General features: G+C 39.9%; 1 protein-coding gene across 1 annotated transcript in view; it reads right to left on the reverse strand.

The window, feature by feature from the left end:
* NAA15 (N-alpha-acetyltransferase 15, NatA auxiliary subunit) overlaps positions 1-22,329 on the reverse strand; it is a 92,331-nt gene that overhangs the window by 51,129 nt on the left and 18,873 nt on the right. The window contains 3 exon segments of the mRNA XM_017863172.1: positions 3,117-3,179; positions 3,182-3,220; positions 5,861-5,945. Of these exon segments, the coding sequence (XP_017718661.1) occupies positions 3,117-3,179; positions 3,182-3,220; positions 5,861-5,945 (187 nt within the window).

Consider the following 22,329-nt stretch of genomic DNA (forward strand, 5'->3'; position numbering starts at 1 on the left):
CTCGTGATCCGCCCGTCTCGGCCTCCCAAAGTGCTGGGATTACAGGCTTGAGCCACCGCGCCCGGCCTCAAAGATCTTAAAGTCTAGTAAAGGACAGATAAATAAGCAAAATTAAAGTAAGCTGTAAAAACTGCTATAAAGAAGGAAAATATTCCACTTCCCAAATACAGCCCTTTTTCACTTTAGGTCTTGATTACTGTACCAGCTACCCAATCCACCTATCTTCAGTCTCTCTTCTTTTATTCTCCTACCAAAGTAACTGGGTTTTGTTGTGAGTTTTTTTGTTGTTGTTTTTTGTTTGTTTTTGAGATGGAGTCTCGTTCTGTCACCAGGCTGGAGTGCAGTGGCATGATCTCAGCTCACTGCAACCTCTACCTCCCAGGTTCAAGCAATTCTCCTGCCTCAGCCTCCCAAGTAGCTGGGATTACAAGCACGCACCATGCCCAGCTAATTTTTGTATTTTTAGCAGAGACAGGTTTTCACCGTGTTGGCCAGATGGTCTCAATCTCCTGATCTCGTGATCCACCGGCTTCCCAATTATTGTGTTTTTTAATAGAGACAAGGTCTCGCTCTATCACCTAGGCTGGAGTGCAGTGGCATGCTCATAGCTCACTGTAGCCTCAAACTCCTGGGCTCAAACAATCCTTCTACCCCAGCCTTCAGAGCAGCTAGGACCATAGGCACATGCCACCACTATATGCAGTTAATTTTTTATTTTCTATAGAGACGAGGTCTCACTATGATGCCCAGGCTAGTCTTGAACTCCTACCCTCAATTGATCCCCCTGCCTCAGCCTCCCAAAGTGCTGGGATTACAGGCATGAGTCACTGTGGCTGGCCCAAAATAATCTTTCTAAAACACACTCAAAAGAAAAAAGGAAGTCTTTCCTTTCCAGAAATTTATAACGTTTCTTTCTGAGATCAAGCTCAAACTTCAATCTGGCCAGGTGCGGTGGCTCACATCTGTAATCCAAGCACTTTGGGAGGCAGTGGTAGGCAGATCACTTCAAGTCACAAGTTCAAGACCAGCCTGGTCAACATTGCAAAATCTCGTCTATACTAAAAATACAAAAAACACCCAGGCATGGTCACATGCACCTGTATTCCCAGCTACTGGGGAGGCTGAGCAGGAGTATTACCTGAACCCGGGAGGTGGAGGTTGCAGTGAGCTGAGATCACACCACTGCACTCAGACTGGGTGACAGAGTGAAACTCCGTCTCAAAAACAAACAAACAAACAACAACCTTCAATCTAACAACTTTTAGGCCAGAGGTCCTCAACAGTCAATAAAATACAGAATGCTGGCCGGGCATGGTGGCTCATACCTGTAATCCCAGCACTTTGGAAGGCCAAGATGGGTGGATGGCTCGAGGTCAGGAGTTTAAGACACCAGCCTGGCCAATATGATGAAACCCTGTCTCTACTAAAAATACAAAAATTAGCCAGGCTTGGTGGTGTGCACCTGTAATCCCAGCTACTTGGGAGGCTGAGGCAGGAGAATCACTTGAACCTGGGAGGCGGAGGTTGCAGTGAGCTGAGATCGTGCCATTGCACTCCAGCCTGGAAGACAAGATCGAAACTCCATCTGAAAAAAAAAAAAAAAAAAAACAAACAAACAAACAAAATTCCAGAATGTTTAGGGTGGCAGGCATGAATGAAAACACATATTTAATATTACGCGTTTTTAAAGCAAGTCAAAATATTACAAATTTTATTTGAAAAATAATCTTGGTTTCCGCAATATAAATGACAAAAGTATAACTGGATCAAATCCTCCCGGCTGTTTGGATCGTGGTTTTATAAACTAGGAAACACTACCCATTAAAATCTAGCTCCCATTACCTATCTTTCCACTCCCTCCCATTTCTATCACTAATACCCTGTATTTCAGGACTTTACTTCTCTTAAATATTACAACAGCCACATAACTGACTCTCATCTTCACCTCCTAAAAATCCTATCCCCACGGAGTTTAACACCGCCAAAAATTTAAAGAAAATTATGTCCATCAAGAGGAACTCAAATAAATCATAATAAAGACATTGGCAGAACACTATACAATCATTAAAAATTATGGGAAGACATCTATCTACGACAGTCTTAACAGTTAAGCCTTTACTTATCTTTCTAGTCCTCTAGTCACTCTCAATTCACATACTTCCACTTTACTGGATTAATGACAACTATTTGAATAAACCACAACATTTTATGTAATACTCCCAAATGTTCCGTAAATGTTTCTAATCAGTATCTTCCTTCACCAGACTGTAAGTTCTTTGAGAGCAAAATCTGTTATCTTTTCTTTGTCTGTACTAAGCCAAGGGCCTGGTAAACATCTGAAAAACTGCTAAATATTTCAGCACTTAAAACTGTGTCAGTCCACAAAATAGGTACAGAAATATTTGCTAAAGTCTATCTTAAAAATAGCAACCCACAATATTTTCTCTATCCTCCTTCAGATATTTCTATTTGCTCTTACTCTCCCTTAATAAAATATTTATCCAATATGGTACTTAGCATTATCAGTGGCTATGTTATATATCTCATCATTAAATCTGTAAACCAACACAGTGAGGTGAGTATGATTACCCCATTTTACACATGAAGAAATTGAGCCCTAAGATCACACAGAAAGAAGCTGAAATGGGTTTTGAACCTAAGTGAGGCATATTCTAAGCCTATACTCCAAAAGCTTGTGCTCTAAACTAGGGTATTATAATGCCACTCTAATATTCCTTATTTTATATCCTTTTTCTTTTTGAGACCCACCACCTACCACTATCACATTGGTGATGAGCTTTCAACAAACGGGGTAGGGGAGTGCCACACAAATTTTCAGACCTTAGCAATGCCCCCTTTTTAAGAGTGAGAAAAGCTTTCATAGATATTTTTAAAGGCAAGTCCCATTTATCTGTGAGAAAACAGAATGTTAAAACATGGTTAGGTATATAAAAATGTTTCCTGAATGAAGGCAGTTGCTTGCTGTTACCTTATTTAAAAAAGAATAATTTCTTCTGTAATTGCACAATAAGACAGATCTAAAACTTTGACTCTCAAATTGCTGCCTTAGCTCAAAACACCCCACTCAAACCTTAAATATATCTCAAAAAGGATACACACATGACTCTTCAAGTCATTTCTCAAACCTCTACGAACCAATTCATAAGCTTCTTCCTTTTCCCCAAACAGTTCAATGTTAATCCTTTCATAGCCAGGGTTTCTATTTTTTAAAACAAAAAAGAAAAGGAACATTTAAAAAAATTAAATATTAAAATAACAACAAAACCATAATCTCAAAAACAAATGCTACATTGCCTTAAGAACTAAAAATTTCAAGGAGATTACTAAGATACTTTCCACTTTCTTGCAGATTTAAAACATTTTTAAAAATTGGCAATCCAAGTAAACACAGATTTCCAGACTCTATTATCGGAAAGAGACTCTCCTTTTTTTTTTTTTTTTAAGATAAAAGATACAAAATACATGCTATTTGACTAGAAAGATAATCTAGTAGTAATTCATTCTTCAGGGGAATTCCATGGGATAACCTTATATATCTACTTCATTAAAATATAAAAACTTTATCTTGAAAACATACTCTATTTCTGTGAACCTAGGTTATATACAGGTTAAATTCATTCTTCAGTGATTAAAAATAACACATAAATTTCCTACATTTTTTATTTTCCTAAATTTATTTTAAAATGATTGAGATTGCTATTAAATATACAAGAAAAAGATGTGAGAAATCTCTCAGCAACCAAAAGATTAAAAGAGTTAAAAGAAATATTAAGTTTTCAGAAAAGAGGAAAAATAAATTCTAATTCTATATGTATCCTATGAAGCCTAAAGCGAGTGAAAATATTATTTGCCTAACTTTTTAAATTTATTTGATTGATTTGCCTAACTTTTAGACTAAAATTTAGACTTTAGAGAGAAATTCATTAGGTATAAAGGATAAGGATTAAAGATATAATCCTGAGGAAGAATCAATATGTACTGTTTAAAAATACTTTCGGCCACGTGCAGTGCCTCACACTTGTAATCTCAAGACTTTGGGAGGCCAAGGTGGACAGATCACTTAAGGTCAGGAGTTCCAGACCAACCTGGCCAACATGGTGAAACCCCACCTCTACTAAAAATACAAAAATTAGCGAAGTGTGGTGGCGGGCACCTGTTATCCCGGCTAGTTGGGAGGCTGAGGCACAAGAATTGCTTGAACCCAGGAGGCAGAGGTTGCAGTGAGCCAAAATTGCCCCATTGCACTCCAGCCTGGGCAACAGAGTGAGACTCCGTCTCAAAAACAAACAACAAAACTTTCAATGAAATTGTGACAATTTATATGCAACCTGATTTCAGATATGTTACAGCAGCAGGGTAGGGAGTTGGAGAATCACATTTCAGAAACGGAGAAATAGGCTGGGCGCAGTGGCTCATCGTAATTCCAGCACTTTGGGAGGCCGAGGTGGGTGGATCACCTGAGGTCAGGAGTTTGAGACCAGCCTGGCCAACATGGTGAGATCTCATCTCTACTAAAAATAAAAAATCAGCCCGGCATGGTGGCACATAAGCCCAGCTTATAAGCCTATAAGCCCAGCGACTTGAGAGGTTGAGGGAGGGGAATTGCTTGAACCCAGGAGGTGGAGGTTGCAGTGAGCTGAGATTGCACCACTGCCCTCCAGCCCGGACAACAGAATGAAAGTCCATCTCAAAAAAAAAAAAAAAAAAAAGAAGAAGAAAAAAACAGTGAAATAATGTAGGGAAAACTGCATTTCAGAAATAATGAAATCTGATACTTTTCTATATTGACACATTATCAGTAGGCCTACTTTAGAAATGATATCAAACAACGTAATGCTCAGCTGGTCAGCAAAATAAATAATTTTAATACGGAAAAGAGAGAAATTTATTTATATTTATTTGTCTTTTTTTAAATATATGTTTTGTCATAATAAAGACAGGGTCCCGCTATGTTGCCCAGGCTGATCTTGAATTTCTGGCCTCAAGCAATCCTCTTGCCTCAGTCTCCCAAAGTGTTGGGATCATAGCAGTGAGCCACAGCACCCAGCAGAGAGATTAATTTAGATACTTTTATCTCCTTTGTTTTCCGTCTCCAAACAATTACAGTAAAAGAAAGTATAAAGTGAAATGCAGTGAAAGAAAGTGAGAATTACTATAAACACAGGCCAAAAAAAAAAGCAAGGAATCTAATGGAGAATTATTACTCTCCTCCTTATCTTCAATACTAAGAGTATATTATCAATAGTTACTGAAAAGCCATGTTTCTTAACTGTACAAATGAGACCTGCGAAAACTTATTTTTCCTTTGCCTCCTCTCAAGTTTAGCCACACACTCTCCCCTTGCTCTACAAATATCTCACCATCCAACAATCTACCTTCACACAAGCAAAAGCCTGTACACTTTCAGAACATTACAATATACAAATCATGTCTTAAACATAACTAGGTCTTGAAAAACTGAAAAACATAAATTAAAATATGATAGTTCATGAGCAAAGGACCAAATGGTCACTTTCTGAATAAGCTTATTATAAAGCATAAAATGTATCCAGCTCAACCAAAGTTCTAAAGTAAATTTTGGCATTCTATCCTATTAAGTTATTTCTCTTTTCCTACAGAGCTAATATTCAAACTAAGAATAAGTCAGAACTCAAGTAGAATGTGTTATCATTTTCTTGATATTAAATTCAAAATTCAGTATTAAATTTCACCTTCTCACAGAAGTCAAAGATGAGAGGGTCTGTTCTCTCTGGAAAACAGTTAAGGCAGCTAGGAAGAATAAAATCCAGTAAGAGGAGCCAGACAGGTATGTAATAAAGCTTTATCTACTTGCACTTACCTCCATGCTCTGCAAATTTGGGATTAGAAAGTATTTGTTTACAGAATTTCAATCCATTTCTATACTGTTTGTGTTCGTAACACCTCTGTCAAAACAAACAAAAAAAAATTTAAGTTTAGCAAGGAATGCAAACAACATTAAATTAAACACTAAATTTCTCTATTCTATTTTTAAAAAACAATGTTATTTCCATATGCTTCTAAATCCCAGAGAAATGCCAATAAAAAATACAATAGGTTCAAATACAGGAAGTAAAATAAAGACAAAGGAACAGAATACAGATTAGTAAAGTCCAACAACTGAGTAATGCAGAAAGAGAAAAGAAAAATAAATGGTATAGAATTTTTTTTTTTTTTTTAAAGACTGAGACTCATCCTGTCACCCAGGCAGGGCACAGTGGCGTGATCATAGCTCACAGCGGCCTTATCCAGGTGGGCTCAAGGAATACTTCTATCTCAGCCTTCCAAGTAGCTAGGACTACAGGCCACCACATCTGGCTAATATTTTTATTTTTTGTAGAGACAGGGACTCACTATGTTGCCTAGGCTAGTCTCAAACTCCAAGATTCTCAAGCGATTTTGGGACTCACTCAAGCAATCCTCCCGCCTCGGCCTCCCCAGGGGCTGGGATAACAGGCATGAGCCACTACGCCCAGCTAGTTTTCTAAAGAACATTTTATTTGTACTGAAGAATATTTTCTTTTTACTGAAGCTTTCAAGCTGAAAGGGCCAAAAATGTCCATGCAAAATACATGGAAAAAATACCCAGACTGTAACATATCACAGTGAAATCTCAAAGCCTGGAAAAAAAAAAAAAAAAAAAAAAAGGTCCTTAAAAACTTCCAGAGAGGGAAAAAAAACAAGTCACATAAAAAAGATCTATAACCAGGCCGGGCGTGGTGGCTCAAGCCTGTAATCCCAGCACTTTGGGAGGCCGAGACGGGCGGATCACGAGGTCAGGAGATCGAGACCATCCTGGCTAACGCAGTGAAACCCCGTCTCTACTAAAATACAAAACTAGCTGGGCGAGGTGGCGGGCGCCTGTAGTCCCAGCTACTTGGGAGGCTGAGGCGGGAGAATGGCGCAAACCCGGGAGGCGGAGCTTGCAGTGAGCTGAGATCGGGCCACTGCACTCCAGTCCGGGCGACAGAGCGAGACTCCGCCTCAAAAAAAAAAAAAAAAAAAAAAAAGATCTATAACCAGAATGGCAGCGCACTCTTATTCCAAAGTAAAAATGAAATACTGTTGAAATCTGGAAGACAAATATACAGCCTTCAAAATTCAGAGTGAAAATTAAGTTTCAACTTATAATTCTATACCCAGCCAAGTCATCAATCAAGTACAGTCAGTCCCCATATCCATGGGTTCTACATCTGTGGATTCTGCTAACTACAGATAGAAAGTATTCAGGAAAAAAAAAAAAAAAAACTGCGTCTATACAAAAGTACACGTTTTTCTTGTAATTAATGTCTAAGCAATACAGTATAACAACTATTTACACAGTATTTACATTGTATTAGGTATTATAAATAACCTAGAGATAATTTACAGTATACAAGAGGATGTGCATAGGTTATATGCAAATACTATCCCATTGTATATCAAGGACTTGAGCATCCCTGGATTTTGGTACCCAAGGGAGATCCTGGAACCAACCTCGCAAAATGTCATTTTGCTCTCATACATGAAGACTATATAAGAGGCCAGGCACGGTGGCTCATACCTGTAATCCCAGCACTTTGGGATGCCGAGGTGGGTAGATCATACGAGGTCAGGAGTTCGAGACCAGGCTGGCCAACATGGTGAAACCCTGTCTCTACTAAAAATACAAAAACTAGCCAGGCCTGGTGGCGCTACCTATAATCCCAGCTACTCAGGAGACTGAGGCAGGAGAATCATTTAAACCCGGGAGGCAGAGGTTGCAGTGAGCGGAGATCGTGCCACCACACTCCAGCCTGGGCAACAGAGTGAGACTCCGTCTCAAAAAAAAAAAAAAAAAGGCCGGGCGCGTTGGCTCAAGCCTGTAATCCAGCCACCTTCCTGGAAAGAGCGCCGAGCACGGACGGGATTCACAAAGACGTCAGAAGAATCGAGACACTTCCTGGCATAACCGGTGAAAACACCCCTGTCGCTACTAAAAAAGCCGGGCGAGGGGGCGGGCGCCTGTAATCCCAGCTACTCGGGAGGCTGAGGCGGGAGAATGGCGTAAACCCGGGAGGCGGAGCTTGCAGTGAGCTGAGATCCGGCCACTGCACTCCAGCCTGGGCGACAGAGCAAGACTCCGTCTCAAAGAAAAAAAAAAAAAAACCAAACAAACCAAAATACCAAGACTATATAAGAGCAAAATGACATTTCAAAGCTTTGCAAAAAGCTAAACTTTTGTGTCCACGTATTCTTCCTTAAGAAGCCATTAAAAGAAGTTAAGATAAATTTTTAAAAAGGCACTACGGAGGGCCGGGCGTGGTGGCTCACATATGTAATCCCAGCACTTTGAGAGGCCGACGTGGGCAGATCACAAGGTCAGGAGTTCGAGACCAGCCAGGTCAACATGGTGAAACCCCATCTCTATTAAAAATACAAAAATTAGCTGGGCATGGTGGCGGGCGCCTGTAATCCTCGCTACTCGGGAGGCTGAGGCAGGAGAATCATTTGAACCCGGGAGGCAGAGGTTGTAAGTGAGCTGAGATCACGCTATTGCATTCCAGCCTGGGTGATAGTGTGAGACTATATCTCAAAAAAAAAAAAAAAAAAAAAAAGCACTATAGGACTTAGTAATTAAATAGGTAATCTAATACAGAAAAAAGAACTAGAGAGTAGCCACTCCAGACTGCAGCAGAAGTCAAAAGCTGCTATGGAATAAGTTTCCAGCAAGAGCAAAAATTGAAGTAGTGTGCTTGCTAATATGGAAAATGTTAATCATAAGCTCATGACAGAAATACAGGCACACTTGCAGAACATGAGCAACAGGTCTACAGAAAACCAGGCAACTGCCTAAATAATAGGTATTAACTCCACAAAAAACAAAAGCTTGTATTAAGACTTGGATTTAGTATAAATTTGGCTCAATACTGAACAATACATGCATAGTTACAAAAATGCAAACACTCTGTACTAGTTTATAAAAAACTTGTGATATGGCTGGGCACAGAAGATCATGCTTGTAATCCCAGCACTTTGGGAGGCCAAGGCGAGCGGATCACTTAAGGTCAAGAGTTCGAGACCAGCCTGGCCAACATGGTGAAACTCCATCTCTACTAAAAATACAAAAAAAAAAAAAATTAGCCAGGCATGATGGCATGCAGGCGCCTGTAATCCCAGCTGCTCAGGAGGCTGAGGCAGGAGAATCACTGGAATCTGGGAGGCGGAGGTTGCAGTAAGCCAAGATCATGCCACCACACTCCAGCCTGGGCAACAGGGCCAGATTCTGTCTCAAAACAAAAAGAAAAAAGAAAAAAAACAAACAAACTCATGATATAATTATGTCAAGGAATGAGGAAAATGAAAGTGGGCAAATGTGTGAATAAGTTCTGAGTCCTCATTTTCAAAAACCAGAGGTCAACAAATATCTAAAAGCTATGTATCAAGAAGAAATAGTGATGTATTACTAAGCAACAAGAAGGCAAATACCAGACAAAATAATGAACTGAAGTTGCTTGATTCTGGAGTGGGAAACCAACGGGATGGGAGAAAATAGAGAACATTATTTGTTTCATCATATATCTTTTAGTGCTAGTTGACTTTTAGACATCGACATATGCTTTCACATGAAAATTTATTTTTAAAGCATTATATTTGTTACGGAAAAAAAAATGTGCATCTAAAACATACAATTCGTGCCAGAACACATTGATGTAAATTTTAAAATTTTGCTCATAATTTTGAGGCAATATATTTAAAATCTGGGAAGGAAATTAATGCAAGTGATGGCAAAATCATGGCAGAAAATGTGTAGAAACAGAAAATAAAATGTAAAATTTACATTTTAGTATCAAGAAATCAATTAATTAAGTTCACACTAAGGCAAACTAGAGTTGTTTTACAACCACCTATATACCCATCATCTCTACTTTGTTGTTGCTTTGAGACAGGATCTCACTCTGGCCCAGACTGAAGTGCAGTAGCTCAATCATAGGCTCAAGCAATCCTCCTGCCTCAGCCTTCCAATGCTGTTGTTTTGCATCTGAAACCTGATATATCCAAATACAACTGATTTTCTTGCCCAAAATGTATTCTACACCAAGTCTTCACCATCCTGAAGACAGAGTTGATGCCCCCCCTTCAACTCAATCAACCAGATGATTATGCAAAAAAAACCTAATCATCTTTGGTGCTTCTCCTTCCCTTATACTTCTGTCCTGTAGTAGGTCCCATCAGACCCAGTTTCTCAGCAATAGCTTCCTAACTGGTTGAATATTTTTCTTTGTCTCCCACAATCAACTATGCATTCAGCAGGCACAGTGATTTCAGGGACAAGAGGAGGAGAAAGCAGAAGCAGTTACTTGAGAGCTGTCATTCACCATATGTAGCCAAAGAAACATAGTAAGTAAGACTAAGTAGCTAAATTTAGTGTTCCCATTTACTTAGCAGAAAACCTAAAAGTAACTTGTTTTTCTTACAATAAGAAAGCACTAAAGGAAGCTATGATGTAAAGACTAACATAATTAAAAGGAATGTTATTAACTTCTTGCTGTTTATAAAAACTATATACCTATAAAGAAGAGGGTTAAGTGTCACTGTTCATAAAACCATCAGCTTTCTGAAATTTTACATTTATAAAAATGTAGTTAGGTGACTTTCACTTTTGGCATGATGAAGTAAGTGAAGCTCAACTTGTTCTTTCATCATAAACAAAACGGGACAAAATACATGAAATAACAGGTTCAACAGGTGGTGCTAACCGGTGGCGGAAGACTGTGAACCAAGAGAAAGGGAAACAAACATGATGAGCTCTAGAAATGCCATCACTTTATACCTGGAGGCACTTTCTATATCACAGCACAGGAAGAAGGATCCTAAGCAAACTACAGGAGTCCACAGAGTTAAGAAACAAAGACTGATGTTCAATGAGGCTGAGGTACTCTGCGAGAGATGGAACTACCCTGAGAAAGGGATCCAAAAATCCATAGAAGGTCCCCATGTGTCTGTTGTTGAAAACTGTTGAGTACACTAAGTTTTGCACATGAAGGGTAAAACATAACAAGGCCAGACAAAGAATGATCAGGATGCATTAAGTTTAACAATTCTTATGGCCCACAAGGTAGTGAGAGTTCCAACTTGCCAGAATGGAGTGTTAACGAACAGCTGTAGAATTCAGCAAATACTGCAAAAATGTCATTCCTTAAGAGTAGACAAACACTAGCCCTAGAGTAGTATTACTCTAGACCCACCCTAAAAAACCCTCAAAAAAATCAGGTTGACAGACAAGCATCTTCACTGTGCACCACAACAAAGTCCAACACCACTCTTCAAAGACAGTTAAATTTAGTAAAATAATATAAAACCTATAATGTATAACATCCAATAAAAAATATCTAGACAGCTAAGAGCAGGAAAACATGATCCATAATCAGGAGAAATTAAAACGTGATGGAATTATGATAAAGAAGTTAAAACAACTATTATAAATGTGTTCAAAATGTAAGCAATGGATAAACAAATGAAGAGAAAATATATTTTAAAAAACAAATAGAATTTATAAAGATGAAAATACAGTATTAAGGCTGTGCACAGTGGCTCATGCCTGTAATCCCAGCACTTTAGAAGGCCAAGACGGGCAGATCACTTGAGACCAGGAGTTCGAGACCAGCCTGGCCAACATGGCAAAACCCCATCTCTACTAAAAATACAAAAAAAAAAAAAAAAAAAAAATTAGCCAGGCATGGTGGTGCACACCTATAACCCCAGTTACCTGGGAGGCTGAGGCAGAAAAATTGCTTGAACCTGGGAGGTGGAGATTTCAGTGAGTCAAGATTGTACCACTACACTCCAGCCTGGGCAACACAGTAAAACTCTGTCTGAGGGGGAAGAAAAAAAAAAAAAAAAAAAGATGAAGGCTGGGCGCGGTGGCTCACTTTGGGAGGCTGAGGCAGGTGGATCACAAGGTCAAGAGATCGAGACCATCCTGGCCAACCTGGTGAAACTCCATCTCTACTAAAAATACAAAAATTAGCTGGGCTTGGTGGCACACGCCTGTAGTCCCAGCTACTTGGGAGGCTGAGGCAGGAGAATTGCTTGAACCCGGGGGGCAGAGGTTGCAGTGAGCTGAGATCACGCTACTGCACTCCAGCCTGGCAACAGAGTGAGACTCCATCTCAAAAAACAGAAAAAGAAAAAAAAAAGAAAAGAAAAGGAAAAAAGAAAATACAGAATTTAACATGAAACCAGCCGGGTATGGTAGCTCACGCCTATAATCCCAGCACTTTGGGAGGCCATGGCAGGCAGATCACTTGAGGTGAGGAGTTCGAGAACAGTCTGGCCAACATGGTGAAACCTCCATCTCTACTAAAAATACAAAAGTTAGCCAGGCATGGTGGCAGACACCTGTAATCTCAGCTACTTGGGAGGCTGAGGCAGGAGAACTGCTTGAACCTGGGAGGTGGAGATTGCAGTGAGCCAAGATCGTGCCACTGTACTCAATATGGGCAACACAGCAAGACTATCTGAAAAAACTAATAAAATAAAATTTTAATTTTAATTTTTTAAAAATGAAACCTTTCCCAGAGAAGAGTAAAGCAGATTTTATGACACTTCAGAAGAAAAAAAAAATCAGTAGAAGACAGACGTAGCAACAGAAACCACCTCAATGAAAAAGAGAGAAAAGATAATGTAGAAAAAAATAATTAGTGGAACTACAGTGACCTTTCTTCACAATCAAAAAAATCTAAAAACACTACAGATCTAAATATGTAGGTTAAAATGAAAAAGCTTCTAGAACACCTGTAATCCTAGAACTTTAGGAAGCTGAGACAGGTGGATCACCTGAGGTCAGGAGTTCAAGACCAGCCTGGCCAACATGGCGAAACCCTGTCTTTACTAAAAATACAAAATTAGCAGGGTGTGGTGGTGCATGCCTGTAATTCCAGTTACTAATTTCTTAAACCCGGGAGGCAGAGGTTACAGTGAGCTGAGATTGTGCCACTGCACTCCAGTCTGGGCAACAGAGAGAGATTCTGTCTCAAAAAAAAAAAAAAAAAAAAGCTTCTAGAAGAAAACACAGAAATATATCTTCATTAGTTGAGGTAGGTAAGATCCCTTAAATGGAAAGTTCTAAATGTCCAACATAAAGAGTCTGAAAAAACAGAAGTCAGGAAAAATGTATTTACAATGAATATGTATGTCCAACAAAAATCTTATATCCAGAAAATATCTTTAAAATTCATAAATATCAGTAACAGTAAGGCAGAAAACCCAACTAGCAAGAGTCTTAAACACACCCAAGAAAGGATGTCTTTATAGGCAACAAACACATTAAAAGGTTTTAATTACATTAAAAAATGCTATGTCATTAAATTAGACAATATCAATGGCTGGAGAAATTGCAAAGCAACTGTGAACTCATACATCGCTGGTAGGGTTAAAAAAATTGGTATGACCACTTTGCAAAACAGTATGGCAGAAGGACTTTTATGGCATAAACAGTAGTAACTCAATAAGCCCAAATTTTAAAAAATACTGTTTAGCAGTTATCTAACAAAACTAGTAAACAGCCAGTGTTTATTCTCCCATGCCTATAATCCTAGCACTTTGGGAGGCCAAGGAAGGAGATACTTGAGCAGAGGAGTTTGAGACCAGCTCAGGCAACAGAGTGAGATCTCATCGCTACAAAAAATAAAACAGCCAGGCATGGTAGCAAGCACCTGTATGTAGTCCCAGCTACTCAGGAGGGTGGGGCAGGAGGACTGCTTGAGCCAGGGAGGTAAAGCTGCAGTGAGCCGTGTTCACACCACTGTATTCCAGCCTGGGCAACAGAGCAAGACTCTGTCTCAAACAAAACAAAACAAAAACACATATTATCTGATCCAATCCTTCCAACCTAGGTTGTACACCCAACAGAAACAGAAACAAATATTTGCCATAAGATATGTAAAAGAATGAGAATAAGATTTACTGGTCAGGCCGGTGCAGTGGCTCCCATCTGTAATTCCAGCACTTTGGGAGGCCAAGGTGGGCAGATCATCTGAGGTCAAGAGTTCAAGAACAACCTGACCAACATGGCGAAACCCTGTCTCTACTAAAAATATTTTAAATTAGCTACGCGTGGTGACGCACACCTGTACTACCAGCTATTTGGGAGGCTGAGGCATGAGAATCACTTGAACCCAGGAGGCAGAGGTTATGGTGAGCCGAAACTGCACCACTGTACTCCAGCCTGGGCGACAGAGCGAGACTTTGTCTCATACAGACAAACAAACGAAGATTTACTGGCCTGGCACGGTGGCTCATATCTGTCATCCCAACCCTTTGGAAGGCCAAGGCAGGAGGATTGCTTGAACCCAGGAGTTCAAGACCAGCCTGCATAACATAGTGAGACCCTGTCTCTACAAAAAAATGAAAAAATTAGCCAGGCATGGTGGTGTGTGCCTTTAGGCCCAACTACTCAGGAGGCTGAGGCAGGAGGAGGATTCCTTGAGCCTAGAAGGTTGAGGCTGCAGTGAACTATGGTCATACCACTGCACCCCAGCCTGGGCAAGACAGAGAGAGACACTGTCTCAAAGAAAGGAAAAAAGATTTATTAGTAACTGATAAAAAAAAATTAAAACGACAAAAAGGACACCCAAAATTAATGACATACCTAAACTAAAAGTACTAACTTATAGTCTCTTTTAACTAAAAGAGACTAAGTAAAAATCTCTTTTAATTGACTTTGTATTGATCGCCTTTATGCCAAAGGCTTAAATTACCAAAACTAATACAGTAAATATGATATAAAAGGAAATCTAGGTCTCATCCATTAAAAGTATACAGTTGATAAAGTATCATCATTGTGTCATAAGCCTAGCATTACATTCCAAGGTAATGTTTATATAACAGAAACATTATGAACTGAAAAATTTACTTTGAGGAATTAACAAAGTAGTGAAAAGGGCCGCCTTTGGAATCAAATAGCTCTGGTTTTAAACAGTGACTCTAGACTTTAATTCTATAATCTTATTTGGTACTTTGCTGAGTATCCAAAAGAATCTTTAAATCATGGAGAGCAATCATGAGAAAAAGACACGTAAAACACTTAGCAATAATAACAGCTAATATTTAATGAGCATTTGCTGAGTCCCAGGCACTGTGCTAAGTGTTACACAGGGAAAATTTATTTAATCTTAACAATGATATGAAGCGGGCAGTCTTATCATTTTACATGAGATAACTGAGGTCCAGGAGGTTATATAACTTGGCCAAGGTCACACTGCTATTAAGTGATGGAAAAAGAATCTGAAACCAGACAATACAGATACACAACCATAACAACTACTTCCCTAATCTAGGGAAATAGTAAATGCCTAGAACCTTTTACAAAAAAAGGTAAAACTGCTAACACAAGTAACAGCCATTGTAGAAAGCTTTAAAAAAAAGAAAAAAGAAAATCAACCCATAATCTCATTGCAACTGCTATTAAACATTCTGATTTTAACAAGAAAGTTTTCACCCAAAACTTATGGAATAGTTTACTATTCTACAATACAAATGTGAACCTATACAAATATAATTCAAACTAGCATATAAAAACAGACAATGGCTGAGCATGGTGGCTCACACCTGTAATCCCAGTATTCTGGGAGGCTGAGGTGAGAGGATCGCTTGAGGCGGGAGTTTGAGACCCACTATCTCTAAAAAAATATTAAAAATTAACTGGGCATGGTGGCATGCCTGTAGTCCCCGCTACTCATGAAGCTGAGGTGGGAGGATGGTTTGAGCCCCGGAGTCTAAGGCTGCAGTGAGCCGTGATGGCAACACTGCACTCCAACTTGAGCGACAGAACAATATACTGTCTCTTAAAAAATAAATAAAATTGATATTCTTACTTGACACGCACAATGTAACTTTATTTTGCATAGCCGATTTTTAAAATATTCAGGATTCCAGTTGGTATTTTTGGTGGTGTGACTGGAAATATCTTTATTTGTTTATGGTATGTTTTTCAGAGACTTCTCGATAACATTTAATCAGCATAATAATCCTATAAGCACAAAAGGTTTAATCCTTATTGTAGAGGTAAAATTTAGAAAACAAGTAACTTACCCCACATTACATACCTAGCTAGTGGCAAAATTTAAGACTACAATTTAGGCTCTCTGACTCCTGGTTAAAAGCTCTTTCCATCACATACAGAAATTACATTAAATGTTAACATACAGGTTATTAATGCCAAAATTTTTATCTTTTAAAAGATCTTCTAATCAACAAATTCCACTGTTACATTGTTTACTCAGTCTTATAATCAAATGGACAATAAAAATGTCAAAATAAAGTGAGAAGTGAACACACAAAATTAAACTAGATAATCCCCTCCAAATAACTGATGAAAATGAAAACTAAAGACCCTCTCTTTGAATGAGATATGTTTATATTATAGCACTTAGCTTTTACTTTATCATACTTAGAATCGTAACTAAATTTTAGACCCTAACAATTATGTTCTCAATTAATGAAATTCAGCTATGTCCTTATTGAAATTATATTCAAAGCCATTATTTCAATTATCTTCTGTCAACGTGAGCTGTATTTCAATTATCTCCTGTCAACTTGAGCTGTAAAAATAATTCAGAATGGCATGCCCCTCCAAATAACTAATAATTCATTTCTCCTCAACAATAACCAACATGCATTTAAGTAAATAGATCTCAATTTTTTTCACCAAAAGCACTAATTCTATAATAGGTCACTTATTACAAATGAGAATAGAAAGGAAGAAGTAACAAAAAATATCCAATTTGGATGTTGGCCAGGCTGGTCTTGAACTCCCAACCTCTGGTGATATTGAACTCCCCTACCTCGGCCTCCCAAAGTGCTGGGATGACAGGCGTGAGCCACTGCGCCCAGCCCTAAACTAACTTTTTAGGGAACTTACTTTACTTTTATTTAGGGAAAGTGAAATGCAAAATACTACATACAGTATACTTTCAACATATGTTTTACATTCAATTCACTTAAAACAGGTTTTATAAAATGACAGTAGACAGACATTTTCAGCTCTCCATGGAAGAATCATTGCACTGAACAGAATACAGGTCTGCATTCCCTCATCTGAAATTCTTGTGTTTGGGGAGTTCTTGAAATTTCAAAACTGTGAATAAGGATTTCCCTTGCTATGGAAGGAATGCCAGACTATTTGTCCTCCTACCTATAACACCTGCATATTTTAGTTCAAAATCTAACGTAATAGTTTAAAAAATACTAGAATAACAATACAGGCTATTGTTTTTCACCAGGAATTAACATTTAAAATATTAACACTGTGCTATAGAAACAATGAAGCAAAGAAGCAAACCAGGATATAATTAAAACAGACTGGGCTGGGCTGACGCCTGTAATTGCAGCACTTTGGGAGGTGGAGGTGGGCAGATTGCTTGAGCAGGAGTTCCAGACAAACCTGGGAAACATAGTGAAACCCTGTCTCTACAAAAAATACAAAACTTCGCTGGGCCTGGTGGCACACCCCTGTAGTCTCAGCTACTGGGGAGGCTGAGGTGGGAGGATTGCTCGAATCTGGGAGGACAAGGCTGCTGCACTATAGCCTGGGCAACACAGTAAGACCTTCCTCAAAAAAAAAAAAAGCGACTGAATGGTTCTAACACATAATAAAGTCGCATGTGCTAAATTCTGGCACCATACCCTCTGAGACTTCTGCTCCCAAATGTATAAGAATAACTGACACTAGATGAAGTTCCCGGCAACTATAAAACTGGAAAGTAAACATAAAATAGCTGGTTTTCAGCTATTGGACAAAAGCCAATACAGGACTACAGTTTCAGAAGATAAGCAGGGTAAATTCCAAGAAAATCCCTATTTCTGTCTAGAAGCATCTTCCAGTCTGCAGAATAGGTGTAAGAGGTGTGGGTGTGTGGGTGTGTGGGTGGGGGACCTAAACAGAGCTTAGCAGTCTCACTGACCTGAGTAGATATGAGAATCAGAAACTGCTGGGACGCCTGGAATTTATGGGTAGGGTGCTAGAGAGACCTATATGCAGAAGAGGATTCAGAAATCTGCCGCAGGAGTTGGACACGGTGGCTCACGCCTGTAATCCCAGCATTTAGGGAGGCTGAGGCGGGCAAATCACTTGAGGTCAGGAGTTCAAAACCAGTCTGGCCAACATGGCAAAACCCCGTCTCTACTAAATATACAAAACTTAGCCAGGCATAGTGGCACGTGCCTGTAATCCTAGAACTTTGGGAGGCCAAGGCCAAGGTGGATCACCTGAGTTTGGGAGTTCGAGACCAGCCTGGCCAACATGGTGAAACCACATCTCTACTAAAAATACAATATTTAGCCAGGCGTGGTGGCGGGCGCCTATAATTCCAGGTCCTCAGGAGGCTAAGGCAGGAGAATCGCTTGAACCCAGGAGGTGGAGTTGACAGTGAGCCAAGATCACACCACTGCACTCTAGCCTGGGTAACAAGAGCAAAATTTCATCCAAAAAGAAAAAAAGAAATCTGCCACAGGAATCCTCCATCAAATACTAAGCTGAGGCTGGGAGCCCTGGCTCATGCCTGCAATCCCAGTGCTTTGGGAGGACAAGGTGGGTGGGTCACTTGAGGTCAGGAGTTCAAGACCAACCAGGCCAACACGGTGAAACCCATCTCTACTAAAAATGCGAAAATTAGCCAGGCAGAGTGGTGCATGCCTGTAATCCCAGCTACTCGGGAGGCTAAGGCACAAGAATTGCTTGAACCCAGGAGATGGAGGTTGCAGTGAGCCAAAATTGCCCCATTGCACTCCAGGCTGGGCAACAGAGCAAGACTCCATCTCAAAAAAATAAAATAAAATACACACACACACACACACACACACACACACACACACACACACACACACACTGTAAGCTGAACAGGTACACAGCAAAGGTCTATGAAAGCTGGGCAAAGAACAATTACCAACTAGCATGAGCGTAACAACTACTGGTGCTCATGCATGGCTGGCAGACATTTGAATTCCAAGTATTAAGTTAAGAGACTACGTTAAAGACTGCAGAATTCAGTAGAGATCCAGAAAGCTCACACCTTAGGAATAAGATTAATCTAGACCCGTGTATTAGTCCATTTTCGTGCTGCTAATAAAGACATACATGAGACTGGGCAATTTACAAAACAAAGAGGTTTATTGGACTTACAGTTCCATGAGGCTGGAGAAGCCTCACAATCATGGCAGAAGATGAAAGCCATGTCTTACATGGCAGCAGACCAGAGAAGAGAGCTTGGGCAGGGAAACTCCCCTTTTTAAAATCATCAGGTCTCATGAGACTCATTCACTATCATGAGAACAGCACAGGAAAGATCTGCTCCCATGATTCGATTACCTCCTACCAGGTCCCTCCCACAACACGTGGGAATTCAACATAAGATCTGTGTGGGGACACAGCCAAACCATATCAACCCATCTTTATTAAGACTTAAAAATAAGTCTCAAAAAGAAGAAGCTGATAAACAAGCAAATTAACTGTCTGCCAAAACAAAACTCTATTAAGAAAGGCAAGAGGATTCAGACACTAAATATCCTAGGATCCATACTATACAAAATTATGGGAGGAAAATTACCATAAATTCCAAGCAGGAAACTAACCCATGACCTACAGGAGAAAGAAAAAAAAAAGTCAGAAATATTAATAACAATGACGGAAGTAGCTGAGACTTTAAAAATTACTATTAGCTAACACTAAAGGATTTAAAGTAAAACAAAAATGCAACAGAAAAACAAATAATGGGGCTGGGCGTGGTGGCTCCCACCTGTAATCCCAGCACTTTGGGAGGCTGAGGCGGGCAGATCACCAGTTCAGGAGATTGAGACCAAGCTGGCTAACATGGTGAAACCCCATCTCTACTAAAAATACAAAAAACAAAAATTAGCTGGGCATGGTGGGGGGGCGCCTGTAGTCCCAGCTACTTAGGAGGCTGAGGCAGGAGAATGGCATGAACCCGGGAGGCAGAGCTTGCAGTGAGCAGAGATTGCGCCACTGCACTCCAGCCTGGGCAACAAAGTGAGACTCCGTCTCAGAAAAAAAAAAAAACAAATAAGGGCCAGGCACTACGGCTCAAGTTTGTAATCCCAGTGCTTCTGGAGGCTGAGGCAGGAGGATCACTTGAGGCCAGGAGTTTGAGACTAATGTGGGAAACACAGTGAGACCCATCTCTACAAAAAAATAAGTAAGAGGCTATGAATTTTTTTTTAAGAAGAAACAGAAAATCTCAATGAAGAAATGGAATCTATTTTAAAACGGAAATTTTAATAGATGTCACCTTAAGAAATTAGAAAAAACAAGAGCAAATTAAACCCAACATAAGCAGAAGCAAATAATAAAAACAGAATCAATTAACCAGAAAAAATTCAGAAATACTTGGCTTTGGCAAAAAAAAAAAAAAAAATACAAAAAAATAAGACAAACAGAAGAAATTTGTGAAATCAAAAGTTGGTTCTTTGAGAAGATCAAAACAATGAATAAATCTCTAGACAGACACAGTCACAGAATAGCTTATTAAAGGCCCAGCTTTCTAGCCAGAGGATAAAAAGAGGTGGCTGGGCGAGGTGGCTCCCACCAGTAACCTCAACACTTTGGGAGGCCCAGGCAGGAGGACTGCTTGAAGCTAGAAGTTCAAGATCAGCCTGGGCAACACGATGAGACCCAGTCTCAAAAAATACCAGCAAGGCCGGGCGTGGTGGCTCACATGTATAATCCCAACACTTTGGGTGGCCAAGGCGGGTGGATCACCTGAGGAGTTCAAGACCAGCCTGCCCAACACGGTAAAACCCCGTCTCTATTAAAAATACAAAAATTAGCCAGGTGTGGTGGTGTGCACTTGTAGTACCAGCTACTCAGGAGACAGAGGCAGGGGAATCACTTGAATCCAGGAGGCAGAGTTGCAGTGAGCCGAGATCGCACCACTGCACTCCAGCCTCGGCGACACAGTGAGACTCTGTCTCAAAACAAAAATAAATAAATAAATAACCTGGGGAAACATTCAGAAAGATCACAGAGAAAGAACTGGGAAAAGCAACACCACAAAGTTGTTTATGAATCCCTAGGTTTGCCTGCTAACCTATACATGTAAGAATATGACCCTACTCACAATATTAAAGACTTTGAAAACTGAACTAGCACATACTCTGTCCAGGCACCAGACTGGCTATGAGGCGGCACATAGATGGAACAGACCCAAATAGGGCTGCAAAGATGTTGGTTTTGTTTTTCGTTTTTTTTTTTTTTTNATTAGAACAACATCCCAAAGAGGGGTTGGTACTTGAAGCTTGAACCTAACCAAATCGCTAAAACAAAGTTATCAACATTTTCCACGGGATTTAAGTAAGATCCAGGGTCTAATAAAATAGTACGCAAAGAGGAAAGTCTCAACTTGCCTGGGAAAAGAAACAGATACCAAGGCAAAGATGAAAGAGATATCTAAGACTTTCTATTCAGTGCCATAAAAATGCTCAAGGAAGCAACAGTGAACACTTTGAAGCAATTTTTTTAAAGAGAAAATACCTCACTGTATGGACTCAAAAACAGAAAGAAAGTAACAGGAAAAGTATTAGTGTGCAATAAAATTTATCCAATCTGAAAAACACAGAGAAAGATGTTTAAAGAAACAAACAGAGCTTTAGGAACCTGTTGTAAGAGGAATTCCAGACAGAGACATTCTCAGTGGTTAGGCACAGTGCATCAGCACCACAGCTGAGCTGAAACACCATATCATGAGATCATGGCAACTGAAACCCACAATATTAAGAAATAGAACTTGGCTGGGTGTGGTGGCTCACGCCTGCAATCTCAGCACTTTGGGAGGCCACGATGGGCAGATTGCTTGAGCCTAGGAGTTCAAGACCAGCCTGGCAACATGGCAAAACCCCATCTCTACTAAAAATACAGAATTCTCCAGGCATGGTGGTGCACACCTGTAATCCCAGCCGCCCACAAGGCTGAGGTGGGAAGATTGCTTGAGCCTGGGACACTGAAGCTACAGTGAGCCATGACCATGTCACTACAGTGCAGTGTGGGCAACAGTGTCTCTAAATAAATAAATAAATAAATAAATAAAGCAAAAATAAAAGAAATACAACTTTTGGCCGGGTACGATGGCTCACGCCTGTAATCCCAGCACTTTGGGAGGCCAAGGTGGGTGGATCACAAGGTCAGGAGTTCGAGACCAGCCTGGCCAACGTGCTGAAACCCCATTTCTACTAGAAATACAAAATTTAGCCAGGCTAGAGGGCAGTGGTGTGATCTCAGCTCACTGCAACCCCCACCTCTCGGGTTTAAATGATTCTCCT

The sequence above is a fragment of the Rhinopithecus bieti genome, unplaced genomic scaffold, assembly GCF_001698545.2.
Source record: "Rhinopithecus bieti isolate Rb0 unplaced genomic scaffold, ASM169854v2 scaffold_68516, whole genome shotgun sequence".
In the NCBI taxonomy this organism is placed as follows: Eukaryota; Metazoa; Chordata; class Mammalia; order Primates; family Cercopithecidae; genus Rhinopithecus; species Rhinopithecus bieti.